Source organism: Agrilus planipennis, unplaced genomic scaffold, assembly GCF_000699045.2.
Source record: "Agrilus planipennis isolate EAB-ADULT unplaced genomic scaffold, Apla_2.0 scaffold65, whole genome shotgun sequence".
In the NCBI taxonomy this organism is placed as follows: Eukaryota; Metazoa; Arthropoda; class Insecta; order Coleoptera; family Buprestidae; genus Agrilus; species Agrilus planipennis.
In genome coordinates this window covers 1,064,401-1,086,219 of record NW_020439271.1, presented here as the reverse complement: position 1 = coordinate 1,086,219, position 21,819 = coordinate 1,064,401, and the positions used below count along the sequence as shown (strand labels likewise).

The 21,819-nt window shown below is 34.1% G+C and overlaps 1 protein-coding gene across 3 annotated transcripts; it reads right to left on the bottom strand.

Annotated features, from left to right (window-relative positions):
- Positions 1 to 526: 526 nt before the first annotated feature.
- LOC108734119 (putative transcription factor SOX-14) lies at positions 527 to 9,884 on the bottom strand. 3 transcript variants are annotated; one of them, XM_018465521.1, is made up of 2 exons: positions 9,282 to 9,884; positions 527 to 3,488 (listed from the first exon to the last, which is right to left on the bottom strand). In XM_018465521.1, the coding sequence occupies exons 1-2, from the start codon at positions 9,399 to 9,401 to the stop codon at positions 2,634 to 2,636; spliced, it is 975 nt and encodes a 324-aa protein (XP_018321023.1). In that variant the 5' UTR covers positions 9,402 to 9,884; the 3' UTR covers positions 527 to 2,633. The 3 variants fall into 3 exon arrangements, with proteins under 3 accessions (XP_018321023.1, XP_018321024.1, XP_018321025.1); XM_018465522.2 differs by lacking the exon at positions 9,282 to 9,884 and adding an exon at positions 9,146 to 9,251; XM_018465523.2 differs by lacking the exon at positions 9,282 to 9,884 and adding an exon at positions 8,305 to 8,931.
- Positions 9,885 to 21,819: the final 11,935 nt, after the last annotated feature.

The window sequence follows — 21,819 nt, the reverse complement described above, 5'->3', positions numbered from 1 at the left end:
TTCTTTATTCGATTTTGGTAACGTGCCTATCACGTATGGTGAGTTACACCATTAATTCAGTCCAGCAAGATGGTTATCCGCCTAAGTAAAATTTACTAAATGTAGCATTGTACTACAGATGACGTTTACCGAGATGTTTATAGGATTTCATAAATCGCTGTGTCATAACAGCAGGTATAGTTGGTCTACGTTTTGCGACGTGCTGATGAGATCCGATAATATCGAAAGAATACTGACCATGATAAATTTCTTTGATTAGTAAGTGCGATAATCTTTTGCATTGCTATAGGTTCGTTCGTTCACGAATTTGAAATTGGATATTATAATAACTTAAATTTCTTGCCTACAATTCACTTACCTTCGCTGACTTCTTGATACACTCATGTTGCAATCTTTCACTACGAATCACGGTTTTTGCACAGGCACTTATTTTACTTATGTTACACATCTTGTATTTGTACATTTACTAATCAAAAGCCGTTTTTCATAATTTCGCTTGGTTGTTCACTGTTAAATAATAATTCACTTTGAAAAATCAATTTATTGGCCATGTAATAATATAGTTATAAACAGCAACTACAATACAAAATGTACACACTGTAATCTTCAGCAACTTCAAATATATAATATGAATATATTACATAGGATTTACAAATAAGTCATTATCATCTCAAGTATATTGCTAAATTCATATTCGTTTATTAATTCCTGTTTTTTCTTATGTGCTCAAACATTATAATTATAATTTGCTGGACCGTTATCAATATAAAAACATGGTTTATATTAACTAATAAATAAACGCGTAAGTGTTTTGTAAAGTAGATAATAAGTACGTAAAAATTAAAAAAAAAAAGACGAAATGTATCGAACAGTAATTCTCACGCAGGTTTTTTTCTTTTTTTGAGAAGATAAAATATTTTGAAATACGTTTTATACGCTGCTTAAGGTTTACATTACTGTTAATGTTTCTTTTTGTAAATCTACTTACGTGCAATTATAGTCAGAATTACTGTTTTTTTTTTAATTTTGTCGTTATAAAACACAAAGATATTAATAAAAATAAAATTTAGAAAAAATGGAAACTTGCATTTTACCGATTAGGTATATTATGATTACAATATAACAAAACAATATAATTTTTACATGAGCAACTTTATACAAGTATATGTACACGTCCTATAGTAACAATTGCAAAACATCTTTGAGCCATTGAATTGCAGAAAATTGACTGTCTGCTTGTTGTTTGTTAAGTGGCGGAAAGTTCACAATTCTGACCAGAAATACAAAAATACACTGATAATATTTATTATATCCATCATGTACCAGGCAGGGATCGTAGTTTCAAAATTCGTCAAATTAAATGTAGTCTCTCGTTAAATCAAGCCCAAATCACAAACTACCACACTGAAAGCACATTGAGATGCTAGACGTTCTGATATCATATGAATATAAGAATATCATTATTTGCTAATCTAGTAAAAAATTTTTAAAAACATTAATGTCGCATTTTATTTCCATTAATATGTTTGTGCATTGACTTTTATTTTACGTCCAATCTAACTAGCATTATGTTTGGTACAAGTACTTTACCTTCGTCTTACCGCTCGGGGAGCTGGGCGGCTTAAAAAGAATACCGACAAATATAAACAATATTTACACGATTAACACTGCGTAACAAGAATATAACCAAATATCCAATTTGTAGCAGGATAGACAATAACTCCTAGACTATTTGGATATATTAAAATATCAACGGTCTATACCAACAAACCACTCATTCTCATGGCAAATGTTCTCAAATTTCCACCTTCCTGAACTCTAACTTTGACTAAGACAACAGTGAACAATTCGTCGAATAATACTTATTCACAAAAGAAACGGAGTTGTAATTAAGTTTTCTCCATAATCAGAGCCCAAGAGGTGGACGTGCGAGAAGGGGATGATCCTAGCTTTCATAAACCTTCAGCCTTGAGAGTTAAAATTCTTAAATTAAGTACTTAATAAATTTTGACAACAATATAAAAATATCCATCCAGCTTAGAAACGAACGAAGCTGCTTACAAATCCGTTTTTGGCAGTAATATTTTTTCTGAAAATATTACTTATCGTAGTAATTATATGGTGAACGAGCCCTTAGCGTCAAAACGCCAAAAGCAACATTGGGACTGAAGTGTAAGAATAAAACTTCTGACTACGGACTCACAACTAAATATTGGTCATCAAAAAGATGAATCACAGCCTGATTTTGTGTCCCTTCCAAGTAAGGTTAGGGTGGAACATGTTGTGTCAAAATTAACATCGGTCAACCACGGTCCAAGAGAACGTAATGAGAGCTAGGCACTAGCAGCTGGTTGAATCCGAAACTATATGTATAATACGTATGATACTAAAACTGATTATTAACTGCACTATAATGATAGAGATAAATACAAAAAACACAAAATGAGATCAATAAAGGGGGTTGATAACAATAAATTTGTTTTTCTATACAACGGCAGCCATGACCGACTGAACGATAGCTGTACTCGAAAAGTGAACAACACAGCACCATTTTTTTCCATGGCTGCACATACAAAACGGCACTCGCCGTATCTAAATTCAACAGTCTTATTCAAATTTTAACAATTTTTTTTTTAAAACAAAGTCTGGTCGTGCCAGACACTACCGCCCATTCCGGTCAGGTCGAATGTTAATTCGGGGGGACATGAGAAATCTAAATGCGACCCAGAACTGTTCGAAGCCGTTTCAAACGCATCGCATCCGAATCCCGACAGGGACTCCAAATTGAAGCCGTCAACTTGTAAGAGATCAGTAATTTTATCCAAATCGTCTAACGAAGTATCTTGCACTAGTCTATCGTCCGGCTCTTCTTTAATATACGACGGAATCCTGCTTACGTCAGCGTCCATAAGGAGGTGCTCGTCGTAAAGTGATGCACTTTCGGGAGAGTCGGGAGTGTCACATGACGGACTGCACGGAACCTTGGCCGGTGTCAGGAAATTTGTGGAAGGTATGGATAAGGCTGTCGTTGGTTTAATTACAGGCTGCTGTTCTTTTTGTAAGCCAAATCGGACTTTTAATTTCGACGTCAAATCAGAACTGCTACGCCTTAATGTAGTGTACGATCTTTTTTCCGTCAATGAGTGATTGTTGTTGTTGTTGTTGTCGTTCTTTTGTAATTTGGAAGTGCTCTTTTTAGTTCTTTTACTGGACGAGGCCTTGGGGGACGGTTTCGCCGTCTTTTTTCTCGGACGGTATTTGTAATCTGGATATTCTTTTTGATGAAGCAATCGCAACCTTTCAGCCTCTTCGATGAAAGGTAGACGGTCCTTTTCACTGAGCAACTTCCAGCGACGTCCCAGTCGCTTTGATATCTCAGCGTTATGCATATCTGGCTGCATTTCGCATATCTTTTTACGTTCTATTTGTGACCATACCATAAATGCATTCATTGGCCTTTTGATGTGATTTGGATTGTTCTTTTTAGTCTGTAACAACAGAAAATAAAACTGTATCCACATTATTTAATCGAAATGACACACTAAAAACAAGACAGAACAAACACATTCACAACTAATTAAAAATGGGCTTGCTTTTGATTTAGAAATCAATGTGAAGTAATTGCGATATCGAGAAAATTAACAGGCAAACAGGGCGTTTGATAATATCATTGCTATGATCTGTTTTAACAATATGTTTTAATTAGGTACATTGAAACGTGTTAAAGTCTGCTAACGTGACGTCATTAAACTACACATGTCTATGTGATTTCACGAATTTGTAATCGTAAGAAACTTTACGTTTCATTTCTTCCGATTGCGAAAGTATTCCTTGTAATCATTTTCTGTGAGTTCCCTTCAACAATCGTTGAGCGAGTTTACGCACACGATAATTTAAAAATACTTCTAATACACTTTAATCTGTTACTTAAAATAGTATTAATTTAATTTATTGCAAAATCCTTAAATGAAAATGAAGATGTACGCAACGTATGCGCCTTGACCCACTTCAATAATAATTATGCTAACAGCTCGTTTCACTTGGTAGCACAACGCTGCTGTAGAAAGCTATGCATAATGTCATTATTATACGTTAGTGTTGTCGAGATATACACACTAAATTGAAGAACTAAAATACATTTTGTAAAAGGATCCTCTTTTATTACATCTTATACTGAATAACAGATAATAAGGTAATCTATCCTTCGCTAACGAGGCCATTTTCATTTACTTCTAAAAATATATAGCATACACAGGCTGGTACATGCAAAGCCACTTCTTCTACACTTATTAAATTACACATAGTTCTATTCTAATTAGTAGGTTTAAAAATTAACGATATTGATGTAAAGTTGTAAAGTGCACATCTGCCGGTTTGGTTTTTTTTTAAATAACTAACATCAGTGAAGTCGCCGTAAGGGTAATTAGTTAATTGGTATGTTAATACCATACTGTAATGGTTTATAAATAAACAAAGTCTTTAAAAACTCGTAAATAATAATATCGACACCAATTTTAATACTGATAAGCAAACTGATTCGAAATCTAATCTAATTAATTATTACAAGTCGTTGTGAATCACAGTCAATTCTTCTTTGATAAATGGATTCAAAAATATTCAAGGAAGTTTTATGAAAATTACACGTATTTCTCAAATATGACGTGCCTACCGTGCAAAAGAGAAATAAGAACGTAATGAAACATCATCATCATCACAGGATCGATCATCAGTCCTAATAAGACTGGTTGGATACGCACCTACACTTTTTCCTGCCCCGAACAAATCTTCGCATTTTCCTAAAACTACAACATTCCACATCCTTAACCATTTGTGAGAAGTAATCTAAGTCTTCCACGAATCCTGTTTCTGGTTCTTCATGTCTGAGGTATCCTACCAACCTATCTCGTCTATTCCTTAATGACTTCGACAGCGCCTTCAGTTCTGCTACTCTTTCTAACCTTTGCTACCATATCATTCCACATCCCTAACCACTATCTCCTCATTTCTAAATTTCTCTACAAGAACATTCCACATCCCTAACCATTTGCGAGCAGAAATCTAATCTAGGTCTACCTCTACGCTTGTTAAAGTACTGTTTCTTTATGCCTAAGAAGGTGTCCTAAGATATGTCCAAAAGAAATAATTCAAAGCAATAGGATGATTGATTTGAAGGTTACAACTATGCCACGCAGAAAATTTCTCGATCTGTTATTCCAAATCCTTTCACTCAATTGCGATCAGAATTACTGATAGATGCAAGTATGGAAGTTGTATATAAATCATCAGTTAATCGTTCATCTTGTGCGTGCTTATATACATACATGTATACCATAAGTGTATGTAGCAATAGCGCACAGATTATAAATAACCTATAATAACCACACTTACAGAGCCGTCGCTTCAAGAACTGGTCTTGAAAATAAATCAAGTGTGCCATGACGCTGAAACAACTGCACGACTATTATATACGAATGTAAAGTTTGTGTGTGCGTGTGTGTGTATACGTGTATGTGTAGTTGCGCTAGTTAAGATGTGAGGTAGATCACTTCAGGTCACACAGTTCACGGACTACTACATACTGTAAAAGAACTAGTTTTTTTATCGCATTTAACATTCTGCCCGGTAAACTGTTTTCTTTCATCTTTCACAGAAATAATTAATTCTGACATTTTAAAAGAATACATCGGATATAAATGATGTTACAGTTAATTGAAGCGCATAATCAACTGAAGCATATAGGGACACGCACGGAAATATCTTCAAAACATTCCTTCATTAATTGGGGTAGAAAAAATAACGACCATAACCAAAACGTATGAAGAATTCCCTACTTTTTCTAACAATTATCGGTCAACGTGGATATGGAAACTAAGATTAGATATGTCAACTTCGATGTACCTATGTACGTTACGACGCTGAATCTGAATCTGGTGTCAGATTTGTCACAGAACGCCTTCAATTCCAAAAATCTTAATATTTCAAACACTTTCGAAATATTCAATTTTTGACCGTTTTGTTAGCATCATTACGTGATGCCAAAAAAATAGTCGACTCATCTTCTACCGTTGAATTAGAGTCTGACTATAGATTTGCCCCAGCCCATTAAGCAACATGGTATATCCTAACTTACAAATTTTGAATGATTTAGTGAATTTTGGAATTAGAACACTATGAAATTCCAATGTGCTAGAGCTATTGTGGGTATCAAAGAATACATCTTTTCTGATTTTTTTTTCATCTCATAGTCGTGTGCAGATGTGGGATGTTCTAAATTTTGGGAAAATACGAAGATTAGCTCAGGATAGGAAAGAGTGGAGGTGCGTGTCCAACTAGTCACAGGACTAACGACCCTATGATGATGATTCATGACTCGTGTGTTATCGAAAAAGAGCACAAGAAATAATGAAATTTATAGGTCCTAATTTCAAATGGAAACAAGCCAAATTAGAAATATTTGGATTTGGAGTTAAACTATCTGATGATCTTGATACGCTGAGGCAATTAGATACCAGATTGTAATTCAGCGATAAAAGACACCTAGGAAATGACTACCTCATGTATACAGATCTATTTCCTGCTTGTCTACCTCACGACTGCAATTCAGCAGTGACTTTGGTCATGTGTAGTCTTCGAGTTCTGGAAGGACTTAAGTTAAAACGTTTAGGGGATAATACAATCGGAATGCAGAACGGTTGGTCGTACTAATCTAATCAAATGATTTATTCACGCCATGCATTCTGATGTAGGTACAATACGTATCGGTCTTCTTTTAATTTCATTAATTGAATTTAATTAGATTTGGTTCAGAACCAACCACTACTGATTCCCTATTTTAAATTAAAAATGAACATCTGTGCCAGATTTCGAAACACCAACTAAACAGTAACATAATATCAAATGGGTCTTTTTTTAACATCAGCATCTTTGTGTTATCGGATACTTTTCGTAATGGGATGTGATGATGTAACGCTTCTACAACAAAACAGAGTGGGGTATATTGCAAATTTCTTCGCAACAAAAAAAAGCTTCGATTTTGGGAACAAATGGACATCAAACTTTAGAAAAATGAAACGACTCTCTGAAGTGAAGGTGACAGGTATACTAAATCCAAACTCACAAGACGAATAGAAATTGACTATTTTGACAAAAAACCTTGAAGATAAAACGTTTCCAACTGATTTATGCGGTATATTCGTGATTGTATTTTATTAGATCATTGTTAGTTAGAAAAAATATAATGTAATTAATTGTCAAGGTCAACCGCTCTGGTTCCGGACAGAAAAGGTCAGAAACGTAATCACCACACGCATTTGAACTGCTGTCAGTTTTTTACAACGTTTTTACAAGATTAGATTATGTACCCATGTCAATACACGTAGTTTTTCTACGAATTACATGTTCTGAATAACGACCTATACTTAACTTGTTGCGAAAGAGAAGTATTAAAAAAAACTCTAGGAAATTGTCTTAACTTTTAAAACAGAACTGACGAAGTAGCATTCCTAAAGATCTCCTCGATCTCCTCTGTCGAAGAACAATAACAAAACCAGAACGAAATGGAAGTTTGGTTTTGAAAGTTGTCTATAAAAAATGATTGTCGAAATGGAGTGGTGTAGAGAATTTTCTTCGGTATTAACTTCAAATACATTTGAGCTAAGCACGTGTACAGTAAATAGCTTACTATTAATTGTGCTAATAAAAGAATATAGCTACGCAAATGCGGTACCTATTTTATCTAAAGCATTTTTTTATTACTTGGTATAATGCCAAGTAATAGAATCACACGCCACTTCCACATTTTTAACATTTCGCATGTACGCAATTTCATATTAACATGCACCTTACAATTTTATGGCAGCGCGAATAGCACTTATTTATAAGTACGCATAAACTTGACGTCAAACGGCTAGGTTAATTGCTAAGTACTTAATATCGATAACATACGTACTAAATTGGAAAGCTCAGAAAAGGAAATGAAACGAACAAATCTATCAGAAGTTGAAAAATAGATCAATTAGATGATGACAACAACAAGGACATATTATACCAAATTCAATGTAAGGAATATAGAATAACATGTGCTTTCAAGCTTAGCAATTTCTGAACAATTTTTCAAGAGAAAAGCTAATCGAAACCGAGAGGTAGATATCTATTTATACTTTTTATGTATTCATGAAAGACCTTGAAAAGAAACAAGTACCTCGAGTGACTCGGATATCTGTCACACATACACACCTATTTTCTGCATTTACCTTCTAAAGGAAATTAACATAATGCGGAAGTTTACACACTTGTACACAGTACCTTTCGTGATTCGTTAACATTGAAGATCAATTGACGCTTGCATCATTAGACGCATGAACTTCTCAAAATCCGGATTTTTTTTCCAAAATAAAGCGCTACACGTGGGTACGTAAAGTGACGGCATTCATCATTATCAAGGAGCCGACACACCGAACAAAATAGAGATAACGACGCTAATGACCTTCCACGATAAAAGTAATTACTGAATATGACTTCGAACTCGGAAAAACTTTCGTCACATGCAGAGATGTGTGCATGGTTGTAACTGCGCGTATGCTTGTCTAGATCTACGATTGCGACTAATTTAAAACTACTTGGCGTAGTAGATAGATATAATGCCCACTAAGTAAACCGTGTTTATTCTGGCCGACCGCCGGTTGAACACACCGATGACTGTTAACACTCCCACGCTAACTCGGTTCGCTGAACTGAGTCAATAAGTTTTTCAGAAAATAACCAAATGAGATGGCACGATACAAACGATTGACCCGACTGACTTTTCGTGAAACGTAAATCATCAAATTACGGAGAAGTATTGCAATAGAAGAGAAGTCGTGCTGGAGATTTGCAATTGATGAACGACCGAATCCTCTCAATGCTCATTTCCGTCTCCTGAGAATCTTCGAAAATAATTCATATCTGAATTGGAAATATGTGAAACCGAGTATTCCAAATGATAAATATTACATTTGTTGTTTAATATTTTATTACATTAATGCCTTCTACAGTGTCAGTAAACAATAATTTTCGAAATTATTGTTAAGTGGATTGGTAGACAGATAAGTCCTGTTTTCAAGTAAAGGATAAAAGTTGAGTTACTTAGGATTGGTTGGGTACTCACAGAAGGTAACACTTTGGCAATCCTAAAAATTTTATCACAAAACACTTTACATTGCACAAAAACTAGCCGAAGAAGACGTTAAGCAAATTATCACTTGCACACTTTGACCAATCAGGTAAAATTCAACAAAACCTACCTGAGTAGCGTCAGAGTAGGGAGTAGCTGAATTTTGATCAATTAATTGCGATCCAAAAATCGGCAACCCACTGCCAGTGGGACTATCCGATCTGTCGTCCAAACTTTGTTGTGGCACCATGGTATCAAAACAGTTCGCACTTGAATATTAATCCGCAAATTCACTACGACTGCAACCAAGTACTCGCTGCGCTTACAGCGTCAAGCTATCCTTGGCATTACCGCTGTCAACGTTTCCACGATAACAACGCAACTAACCAGAGGCAATTCGTATTTTCAGTTTGTATCCAATGCTCAGCTGTTCTCCCTTCCAGTTAACGGGGGGGAGCGCTTGCGCGAACACAGGTACCAGCTGATGCGCGTTCACACTTGTTTGTTTCCTTTTGAAAATTTTGGAATTTTATGCGAGTCATACGACGCAGAAAATGAAAGAGGAAATCAAGTTCCTCCGAGCCGAAGAACTTTTCTCAGAAAGGATTCTCTACCAACTTCGATCTCGATCAGCGCTCAAGTCCGCACGTTCGTACGTCAAGGATTTCAAACGCTTGCACCGATGCGCGCCAACTTTTCCAGTGTTAACGCAAGCAGCCGATTAACCACACTAACTAAAACTAAAGTTCTGATGCGTTTCGAGCTTGAAGCGTAAGCTGCTGCTATGCAACTTGAAACCCCCACCATCTTTGTTAGTTTCATGAACGAACACCGATGGCGATACGTTACGGATGATGAAAAGCTCAAAATGAGTATGTTACATTCTTTAAAACTTATTCATACCCCGATAGCCACTCGTGATGATCATGAATGGATCAGACGATTTTGAAAACAAATTTGGATCAAATTTGAAACATACGTTGTACATTTAATGAATAAAAAAATATATTAGTAAATAAATGATCAAATTTAGGAATTAAAAATCAGTAAATCAGTTGTTGATTTTTTGCGACAAACTATTTACGTAAAATAGCTGTCACATTTACTAAATTTCTTTCTAAATAAGTATGAGCGCAATTTAACGTTATATGAACGATATTTTATGCATTCATACATTTACCAAAATTATCTGTAATTTGATGAGGACATTACATGAACAAAAGTTTATGCAAAAAAATGAATTATTAGGATTTTACACAAAATTGCACCAATATGCCATAATATTTATGAAGAAAAAGTAAGTGATTTTAATTACTGAATCTTTACACCAAATTTATATCACATAAATTGTAAATTTGTTGTAAACTTTTGTTAAATTAAATAAAATTAAAACTTTTGAATAATCGACAGACAGCCCCCTATATTCATAAGATTAAGACAAAAAGATTTCTGTCGCCATACCTTTTATTTTTCAGTCATCAATTTTCGGTTACACTTCAACGCGAGAAGTTGTCACAGAAATTTAAAAAGTGTCGGTTGTTATCCAATAAGTTACAGTTTAAAAAAATGATAAGTGAGTTACAAACTACAAACATTAGATATATCGTCTCCATAATAACCTCATGTAGTAAAAAATCTTTTCTTTTAGTTATTATTAAACATAAGACTCTGGAGTTTTGTTAAAACGTTAGTATTGTTTTTCAAAAGCATCACTAATGCAAGCTAATAATTCATGTAACAAGACTCAGTCTATGAAGATCTAACAAATATAGATTCAACAGAGAAGCTGGATATTATCAATTACATATAATCCACCATCCAGGAAAAAATTAATAATAACACAACATCCTAGTGCATTTGAAGAGAAGATGTTAACATTATTGTCAAACATGGAGTAAGTTTTGTCAGAAGATTTGGGCAATTTTATATCACTTCAAAGAAAATGAACACAGAAAAACGTTAACAGTGAATAAGATATACCAAAATAGACATATTCATCATTGTCATATTCTTTTTGTTAAAACCATAGGTATAAAATATTTCATGTAATTTCATAATATATCTTAAAATGTAAAAGGAATTTATATTAAACAATAATTCTACAATAATTCTTTTTGTATATGTATGTAGTTATTGTATAAAGTAATACTAATAAATACGAAAATAATTGATTAAAATATTTTAATTGTATACAGTTTGCTAATTTATTTCAAACAATATATAATGAATTGTATAAAATATTACATACAATTGTAAATACAATTCATTATAAATACTTTGAAATAAGCATTTTAGCAAAATGATGTGTACGATTAAAAAATTTTAATTAATTATTTAAAAATATACCTATCAATTTTTTAACCGTCAATTATTTACCATCATATCATGAGTTAAAATTTATCTAAATATGATGAGAAACATTGCTGCATGTAATACAGTAAATCTTGCCTTCATGCGTGCCTCATAGGTTTCTTCATTTCAATGTCTTAAATGAAGATGTCTAATTTATGTAAATAACGGAAGTAATTCAATTTACGAAAAGTTGTCTTCGTGCTTAGTATTCGTATGATTCATGAAATGCAGACAATATGTTATAAATTTTTACATTCACAAGGCGAGCAATCTTTACACAAGTCATGATGATACGAATAGTAAAATTTTCGTAATTAATGGAAAAAAAGGAGAAATGTTGGAATTCAAGAAATAATCTGAAAAAAAAAGTGCAAAAAGGTTTATTTTTTGATTTTTTTTGTCCAAAAAAGTAGGTGACCGTGCAAGTGTATAATCATTCATTAAATTAGTGACTATCACAGTTCATTTCCTTTTTTNTTTGTCATGTTAGCGCGGAAAGCTCGTTTTGTATGCTATGAAAAAGTGAAGAGATGGCCTCTTTTCAGCCGTGTTTTAGTGGGGAGGGAATGAAATTAGTCTTTTCTGCGCATGCGTTGAAGTTTATGGGCATGCGCAGAAATCAGTTGTTCAATGACAATGTCTTTCTAACCTCTAAATCATTTACTCTTATTCCACCAACTATCAATTTAATGACGAGCTTTCCGCACAAACATGACAAAAAATAATATACGTACCTGTGAATTGCCACCCGAGCCGAAGGCAGTCTGAGATAACCCTGTTTCTTCCCTCGATACGTAATGTACTATTTCACTCATTTTTCTGACCCTTCTTATGTATATTGATATTACAATTCATCGTTCTTTTTCTTTTTATGTTAATAAATATATACAATTTGCAATTTTTTTCTTTATTAAACTAAATAACTAACCAAAATAGAAAGTTTATTTTCTAAGATTATGCTTTGTAAGACGCCCGCTTAGTATGAGGCGTTTGTCATTTCCCTTCGATGTCATTATAAGCGAATTCTACTGTATTTGTACGGGCCGTTATTAAAGTATGTGTATGTATGTGTGTTGTACATTTTTAATATTTAGGTAAGCACGTGTGTAGCTTACGATTAATTAGAAATGAAAAAATATATAATTTTCATGTCCTTAACAATAACACTTCATACGCTATTGTGTAGTAAAAACTGGGTGACTTAATTGCAGATATGAGAATAAATTTACATTTAATTACGCTCTTGATTGCGCAACGTTCTAGGAATTATAGTATATGCATGATAGATGTGCCGCTATTGACCTATACCTGCATACACACATACGAACGCGCACACATACGTGTGTTTTTAGCCGACAGAGAACAATGATTTCGCAGACAGTTTGGCTCCTATACGTGTTGTGTTGTACAGTTTGTCACGTATTGTAACCGTTGTAATACGTACACAATAATACTGGAAATTAGTTGAGTAGTTAGACGTACAACTGAATTTTCCTGATTGAAGTAAATTATTTGCCAACGTTTCGTTTACTAGCATCAGTGTTCTTCTCCTAGTCATTTTCGGACTCGTCAGTTGTTAACTGGGAAACTGAAAATAAACAAAAACTAAAAACGAAATTGCAAATTAAAGCTTGAATTTTTTCGCCGGGTAGCCGACCTCCACCGGATCCCCGGTCCATTCCTATTTTTATGAAACGAGAAAGAAAAGAATTTGTCATTCGTGTTATCATCTAAGGTTATTGCAGTGTCACCGAGTAGTAATTCAAGGGGATCGCAGCTAGGGTTGCCACCTTTTCAGGCTTTACATAAAGTATTTCTCGACTAAAAGGTTAAAAAAAAAGTACTCAGCATAAAAACAAAGTATTTTACTTTTTGTTTTTAAAAACATATTTTTTGTTACGCCTAGCAGCCAGTAACAAATTGCTGTCGCTCTTAAATACATTAATAGCCTCTAAACATGGCAAACAAAGATTTAAGTAAACTAAAAGTTCATTTTTAATTAGTTTTAATGAAGCTTTATTCCTGTCGTCCCGCCACTTTGCGTTCATAACAGAGAATACTCTTTCTGTAAATGCTGAAGTGGCCGGAACGGACAGCAAAAGTGACACTACTTTGAACAGATTTGGGAAATCAGGTTGTTCCGTAAATATGGCTTACCATTTTTCTGTGCAATATTATTGATGTAAAAATACTCTGAATTTCGAATAATCGCTTACAAAATTACGATGTTTACTTAAGGCCTTAAATAAAGTATTTTTGCGTACTTTATGTGACTTGTAAAGTGTAACGTACGTACAGTCGAAATAGAGTACAATACTTTATTAAGTACGGGTGGCAACCCTAATCACAGGGGCGTCAAAGTTGACCATTACTGATTTTATTTTTCTCCAATGCTGAATTCGAATATCATACTTTTTTTGCTATAATTTCATTATTTCTTACTAAAACTGCATGACTTATTTCGAATCTTTATTGTAAGTACTATTAGAAAAAATTCTTAATAAGCAATTTAGAATCTACAGGAAGCGTCTTGTCATCATCAAATTGGTCAGAAATGAGTCGTAATATCCAAATCAACATTGGTTGGCCAATATTGAAATTCTATTTAGATACCCTCTCAATAATATCATTCGTCCATATCATAAGGGCAGCTTTGCATTAGAGTGATTTCCTTATTAGTTTTGTTTTTAAATAAATCTAAGCATAGTTGCTATAATTATCGATGTTTGAATTTCAGATTGTGACATACCTACTACTATCAATATGGTGTAGTAACAGTTTAGATATTTCTGCATACAAATCCACGTTACACGTTAGTGTAATTCGATGAGGTGCATTAGTGTAAATACACGTACGCGGATGGTTTTAAACCAAAGCAAGCTAATTAGTCACAAAGAAGGCAAGACAACACGTAACCTTGCCGATAAGAAGAGATTATTTTGTTATTGCAACGTTTTTGTGTACGTGCAGGTGTTCCATATTCTGAGTCACAATTATTGTTACACGAAACGTAGTTTGATTCCTCGGACAGGTCGCTGCAAGTTTAATTCCGTAATACGCTCAGGCCAGTTACGAATGTGTGCAGAGATAACGTTGTACGTGCTCGAGGACGCATTGGCTCATCGCGATATTTGTTGGAAAATTCCCCAATGTGCCTCTCTAACGAAACTGAATATCAACCAGTAATCGAGGCGATTCGCATCTTGTGTATTTCCTTAATTTGTCTCCAAAATTTCGCATTTATTAAGAGAAAATCAAGTCGCACTTGTGCGGATGAAAATATCGTGCGATGATCATACGATTGTACAGTCACAAAGCTACGATTCGTTAAATAAATATGAACGGAATTCAATTGTTAGATCATTATTTAATTATAAGCTTTTGTTTTAGTTAATTTTTAACAAGCAATACTATTGGGATCCGTCAAATGGGCATACACCATCTGGTGGCAAAATTTATAACTCGAATGAGGGAAAAATTTACATAGGAACTATGCAATCAAATTGTAAAATTGTTTAGTAAAATAATAAACCACAAAAAAAGTAAAAATTTTTTGATGATGGAGTCGACGAAGTTTTCTTCTAAAGTTAAATCAAATAAAAAGTTAATATGTTCAGTGAAAAGCTGCAATAGCACTTCAGACATAGATCTTCACTCTTCACCTACATTAATTACTTTCCAATAAAAACTAACCGTTTTTAATATGTAAAAAATAAATTCGGAAAATTAGAGAAAAAAGTAAACTAATTCTAATGATACGATATAAGTATTTTGAGGTTAAGAACCTACCTGCTGCAATACAACAAAGTTGCAATAATATGTTTACAACGTTCTCTTAAATCGGCTTTGCAAGTGCAAGTCATTGATATGATATTGCTTAAATCACCCAGAATCACCTCACCAATTATATAACGTGAATCACTTTTTAAATCCGAAGTTTTTAAAAAGTAGGCAGTAAACTTGACGGAATTTGTTATTTCCGAATTTTTTAATGTGATTGGCATTAAAAACACGCTCACCTTCAACGAAATTTCAACCCTCTCGTCCTTGCAGACAATCCTAGTCCGTCATTATTTCATCCCCCGTTCCACACATCCTACATACCCTTTTTTCTCCCTTCATTCACTTTTTACTTTCATTTCCCATTCTAAACTTTGCTATTACCTACGTCCACATCCTTAATTTATTAATCTGGTATATAGTTTCCCTGCCAATGCTCCCATAGCAGAACCTGCATATATTTCACATATGTCGACGTATCAGTTCTTCTTAAATCGTCTCCCCTTATCATTTCATTACATATTATCCTCACCATTTCCCCGACATATATCCCCATTCTGGTGTTTTTATTCAACTGTTCCTGATTCAACTCTAAATCGTCTAAAGTTTCATCCCTTTCTTTGTCAAACTTATCTTTTGTTTCAATTTTTAAAATCCTTTTCTTCCATAATTCCTTTCTTACATCCCCCATCCCATAGCTTTCCTAGTTTTATATCGTATTTTACCACCCTTTTCCTGGTTTCCACTACCATCCTCTGTCAAACTTTTTTTTTGTTTTCGAGGAAGAGAGGAAATCTTCAAAATGCACCCAACCGACCGTACGACTGGGTAGAGTTGGACACCTCTGTCAAACCTCAAAACCCACTTTATATACTTCTTGTAAACGTGTTTCACCTATAAATTGTTACTTTCGTCCCTTGTCTCCCCTTCTCACGAATGTTTTTTTTTTTTTTTTTTTAATTGAATATTTACAGTTACTTAGCGTGGAATTTCCCAAGTCTTCCTTAATAATCTTAATAAATGAATCATTAATGTCAGTCGAATGAAATATAACTTCACGCGATCAGTTACTTTTGCTATTGATTTCCCCATTAATAAATTCTTCATTGCGTTGGGCGAGTTCGTCGTTTTTCTTTTAATTCCGAACATGTTTTGTCTCTGTGTACATACAGTAGTATGTAAATTCGTGTACATGTGTATATAGATACACATTCAATTGGCACAAAGCCATTACTCCAGCTGTTCAGCGGAAGCAACCCGTCTTCAGTCATTCACGCTAATATGCATACATTTCAGTTTTACGATAGGAAGTCCATTTAGAAGTTTCTTGAAGTTTAATTTGTGGAACTGGAAATAATTACGCCGAACATTTTGTGAATATTTAAAGATATTTAAATACAATGGATTTTGCTATGGACGCATCGCGTATCTGATTGCAAATGTAACAGAGCGTGTCCAACAATTTCGAACTTTATTTTCTTTTAAATTCAATTCCGTCGCATCATTCCGAACTAGTGTTCATCTTTGGGACGATTTATTTGATTACCATTCGTTTGAATAATGTATGAGTTTAATGTAGTTAACTGGATGACATGTACCTGCTTAGTTAACCAACAACTCTTTTTCCAGCCGAGACCCGTAATGTGATGTAGGGCAAGATCATATAATTATATCGTAATATATTTTCAGACTAGTTCCAAGATATTATAGTAAGACTTTACTTACCTTGCAGTCAGAGTGCATGAAATTAAAAAGCGATAGCGTAGGAGGTCTCTTTCTCATTTTTTACGTTTTGATCTATGTCTTTGTTAGTTAGTTCACCTGTGCATGATAAGATTAAGATTAGTGATGGGAAAAATCGAATGCTTTTAGGAATCGAGTACCTACATACCGCGTACTTTCGATCAGACGCGATGGTAAAAGGTAGCGCGGAGATGTAGTTCACGTCCGTGAAATGCATAAGAAATATGCGACCAAAGGGGGGCCTCGATGAAAGTGGCCGGGCCAACGTTGAAGTTTTGATTGGTATACACTTTATATTATTTCAAAATGACTGTTTGTAAACATTATATTTTTAATAATGACGTAATGGCTAATGTGTAATAGCTGTAGCAGTAGAAAAAACAATATCCTTTAAAAATATACACAGTGGAATTCGTTTAATATGACTCCGCCTATATTGACCAACCGTTTAATATGAAGTAATTGCAGTGTTAACTTTAGTTTCCATATTAAACTCTCTATAGGAAAGTTTGGATATAATGACTCCGTTTAAAATGACATATCGTTTATTATGACTGATTCCCAAGAAATCATATCCGGCTATAGTGACCCAAATGATTAATAAAAACATTTTCGCTCATTGTTCTGATCCTTCATTGATATTACAATTCATCTTTCTATTTCTTTTTCGGTTAATAACTATATACAATTTGTAGTTTTTCTCTCTATTAAACTCAATAACTAACCAAAATAGAAAGTTGTTTATTTTCTAAGATTATGCTTTGTATGACGCCCGCTTAGTATGACGTGTTCGTCATTTCCCTTCGATGATATAAGCGGATTCTACTAAACTCAAATGCCAACATAATAAACAATATGTAGTCGACTTTGAAAAAATACTGGGTGACTCGCTTTTTATTCTTGAATATAGTCCCACCGTAAGCTGTACGTAATAGAGAAGAATATGAAAATAAGGGCGTAGAAGTTCAAAACTGATTCTGTCTGTTTTTTACGGTGGGATATCTTCCATGCAGATGAAGTCAGTTCTCGAATATGTAATTAAAACTCATTATCGAGTATAGCGAATACTTTTAGGAATCGAGTAAATTTTGATTCTTATACTTGAGTACGCCCATCACTAATTAAGATAGTCAAACGGACACTGTAAAAGGAATTAATGAAATAGAAAAAAAGATCCCATAATGACGAAACCAGTGAACACAGAAAGCAAATATATGTAAATATAAATTAGTCCACAGCTACAAATAATTGTAAGGTGATTTCAGTTATAAAATGTATAAAATCGACCTTCATCCCCTGATAGGCGTAAAGCTAAGCTAATGCCTATTAAATAAAGCCAGACAAGTGAGGGTTGGCGAAATGACGATTCTCTGCTACACAAGTTATTGGACCTTTTTACTAATTTCAGTGAAAATACTCCCTTTATGATACTCACAGTTATTTGATCTCATCTGATTCAATTAAATTATAAGGTTAGAATCAAATTACGTCACTAAACCCATTGGTTTGAAAATAATACCAGCTAAAAGGCGTTTAATTTTCAGTTGAATTAATTTCATAAGTGAAAAGATAAATGGAACTGCTTAATATAATAGTTTTGTAGATAATTAGAAATATTTCCCGACTAGAATTTATAAGGGGCATATCCCATGTAGCGTGCGGGCCTCATGTGGCTAATGAGGGGAATGCCGATATAAGGATTTCCTCGTAGATTCCTCATGAAAATCCCCCCAAAAAAAGTGGTGATTGTAAAATGAGGATTGCCTTATAGGTTTTTCATATGAGTCTTAAGGGGCAAACCTATCATATGTATAAACTTACAATTAAATCTACCTTGAAGGCTCGATGAGGCAAATTCGTTTGCAAATACTCTCGATAGAATGAAAAAGCTTAATTAAAAGCCTAATCAACGTGAAGACCAAAGATAATCCCAACGCGCTTTTCTGTTGTTTTGATTGACAACTGAGGACATGTTCTAATTTACTCTGTTATTTTGTATGGGAAAAAAAGTGAGGTGTTTTTCAGGACAATTTTTCCAATTTTTCTCTCCATAAGAACCTTGCTGGAACTTCAAGGAATATATTTAAAAATTAAATTCCAGCCGTTCTTCAGTTTTACGCTTAGCAGCAACACATTTGTTTTTATTTTTATTTATATAGATTACAAAATTAAAAACTCAACTGTTGTCAGGTGCACGCACACACGTTGCTGTCTTGTGCTGTAGGTTTTTCGGCCAACTGTTCAGTTGGCTACAAGTTGTGACAAGACACAACTGAAAAATTTCTAAACTGTTGTAGGACAGCAATATCTTTGATCTACAGTCCGCAAGATTTTGCACAGAAATAATCAGATGATCTTCTAATCTTAGCTCAGCAAATCTGCAAAAATTTACAATCATAAAAAGGTTCCCCAGTTGTGGAACTTTTATTCACCATAATCTAACGTTAGTGAACAATAAACCGTTTAAATTCATCATCATCATATTCCTATTCTGAGCTAATCTTCACATTTCCCTAAAAGTAGAACATTTAACTATTTGCGAGCAGTAATTTAATCTAAGTCTACCTCTATTCCTCTTAACTTTTTTTTCTGCCTCTAATATGTCTCTGACTAAACCTTCATGCCTGAGTAGGTGTCCTATCAACGTATCTCGTCTATTTCTGATTGACTTCCATAGAGTCCTCTGTTTTCCTATTCTTTTTAATACCTCTTTATTTCTAACCTTCTCTATCCACGGTATCCTAATCAATCGCCTGTAACACCACATTTCGAACCCTTCTAATCTTTTCCTTTCTGCCGCGCCCACCGTCCATGTTTCGCACCCGTACAGCGCCGCGCTCCAAATATACTCCTTTAACAATCTTTTTAGAGTTTCTAAATTAACCGTTCGCGAACATAGAAGTGACTTCTTTTTATTGAAGGCGACTCTACCCTGCGGTATCCTTTGCCTTATATCCCTACTACTACTTCCGTCCTGACTTATCTGATTTCCTAGATACCTAAAATCAGCCACTTCTTCTAATTCTTCGCCTCCTTTCTTTATGTTCATTCTTTCCCTACTTTTTCTTCCCTTGCATACCAAGCTTAAGTTCATGTCATATATTTAACATGTAAAATGATAAATCTTATAAATATGTTTCAGTGGATAAATATTTGCAGATTTCTTAACCGAATTTGAGCAAATACACTTGACACCATACTATTTCATCCCGCAGTACCGCGAATGTTTACTTTTACCATTTCTTTTAAAATATAATTACTTATCCTTGATGGGTTACATCTTAATTTAAAGAATCCGTGGTTAACACATGTTTCTACGATCATCGTTTGTTCTATACCACTGCAAGTATACTAAATTATAAACCAAACTTCAAAGAGTCTTCCCCATTTATCATGTTTACTTTCCTGTTCTAATACTGTCTATCAGTCTCCAAGGGTACGTATCTGCAGACTAATTTAACAAAGTCAGCTTACGGTTAAAAATATAGAGTTCATCCTTAGCCTCTAAGAAGTTGTACGTACATCTAAAATTAGTAGCCCTTATTCCCTAAACGAGACGGCGCCAGTATATTATTCTTCTTTTCATGGAAGTGCCTATATTTATATTTAAGTGTAAAATACATACGTGATTCAGCAAATTATTTTAGAATAACCATGAGTAATCATTCAAAACTTTATTGCTGCATCGTCTTAAATTTTAAAATTGTTAAAAAAAATGGTATGTTTCGTGATTTTGATCTTTGCTGGTTATGGCCATATCATATACCTACTGTATGCACATTGTTTGGAATTTAAAAAAAATGTGGAAACTATTAAAATTTACATGAGTTCTTGTCAAGGCTCGATCTAAAAGGGGGGTTCAGCCCAGTAATTACCCAGAACGGCAAAAATTAGGGGCTGCAAAATTAAGGGAGCCGGGCGGATTCATGGACAGAAAACTCTTATAATTTTTTTTTTAATTACTATTTTAGTTAGAGGCTGTAAATTCTTAAACGGACCAATAGATTTTAAAGCGCTGCCTTATAATTTTCTTTATGCCGTCCCCTAATTTGCCGCCAAGTAGGAAGAAAATTTTTTCACGATTTTTGAGTTGAAAATACAAGGAAATTCTTTCGATTTTACATTTCTGAACTGGCAATCTTTTTAGTTTCGCTTATGTATCACAAGAATTATCCATTGAGAGAACTAGTTATTTCCTATAGTTTATGAGTAGATGTCCTACAACTCGAAGTTTCAGGGGATTCCACAACTTGATTGGCTTGCCTGTTTAACACAATTTTCTAGAGACTCCTAGTAATAATGTTCTTTGCTGGAGATCCATTTTCGTCACACTGCGGTGCAGTATATTCATTCGGAAACCCCAGTATACAAACATGGGAATATTATACAATTACGTACATGCCGCTTGGTTAATAATTGCACCATCCCATCTCTTGAATAACATGCTCATGACTTATATAAATTGTCATTGTAAATGGAAGCAAATATTATTTTTGGCCGGAGCAGCTAAATTGCTAGATCGGGTCTCGCTTCTTGAAGCTTGCCCAAGCTTTAAAACAAAACTGGGACGTAGTAGATTTGTTATTGGGATCCGTCAAATGGGCATACACCATCTGGTGGCAAAATTTATAACTCGAATGAGGGAAAAATTTACATAGCAACTGTGCACGCAAATTGTAAAATTGTTTATTAAAATCATAAAACACGTTAAAAAAGTAAAAATTTTTTTGATGATGGAGTCGACGAAGTTTTCTTCTAAAGTTAAATCAAATAAAAAGTTAATATGTTCAGTG

Bases quoted from the DNA above. Each gene is read 5' to 3' on its own strand.
- LOC108734119 (XM_018465521.1), bottom strand. From the start codon at position 9,401: ATGGTGCCACAACAAAGTTTGGACGACAGATCGGATAGTCCCACTGGC. The intron at 3,489-9,281 runs GTAGGTTTTGTT...CTGTTGTTACAG, and splicing joins CCTACTCTGACGCTACTCAG to ACTAAAAAGAACAATCCAAA.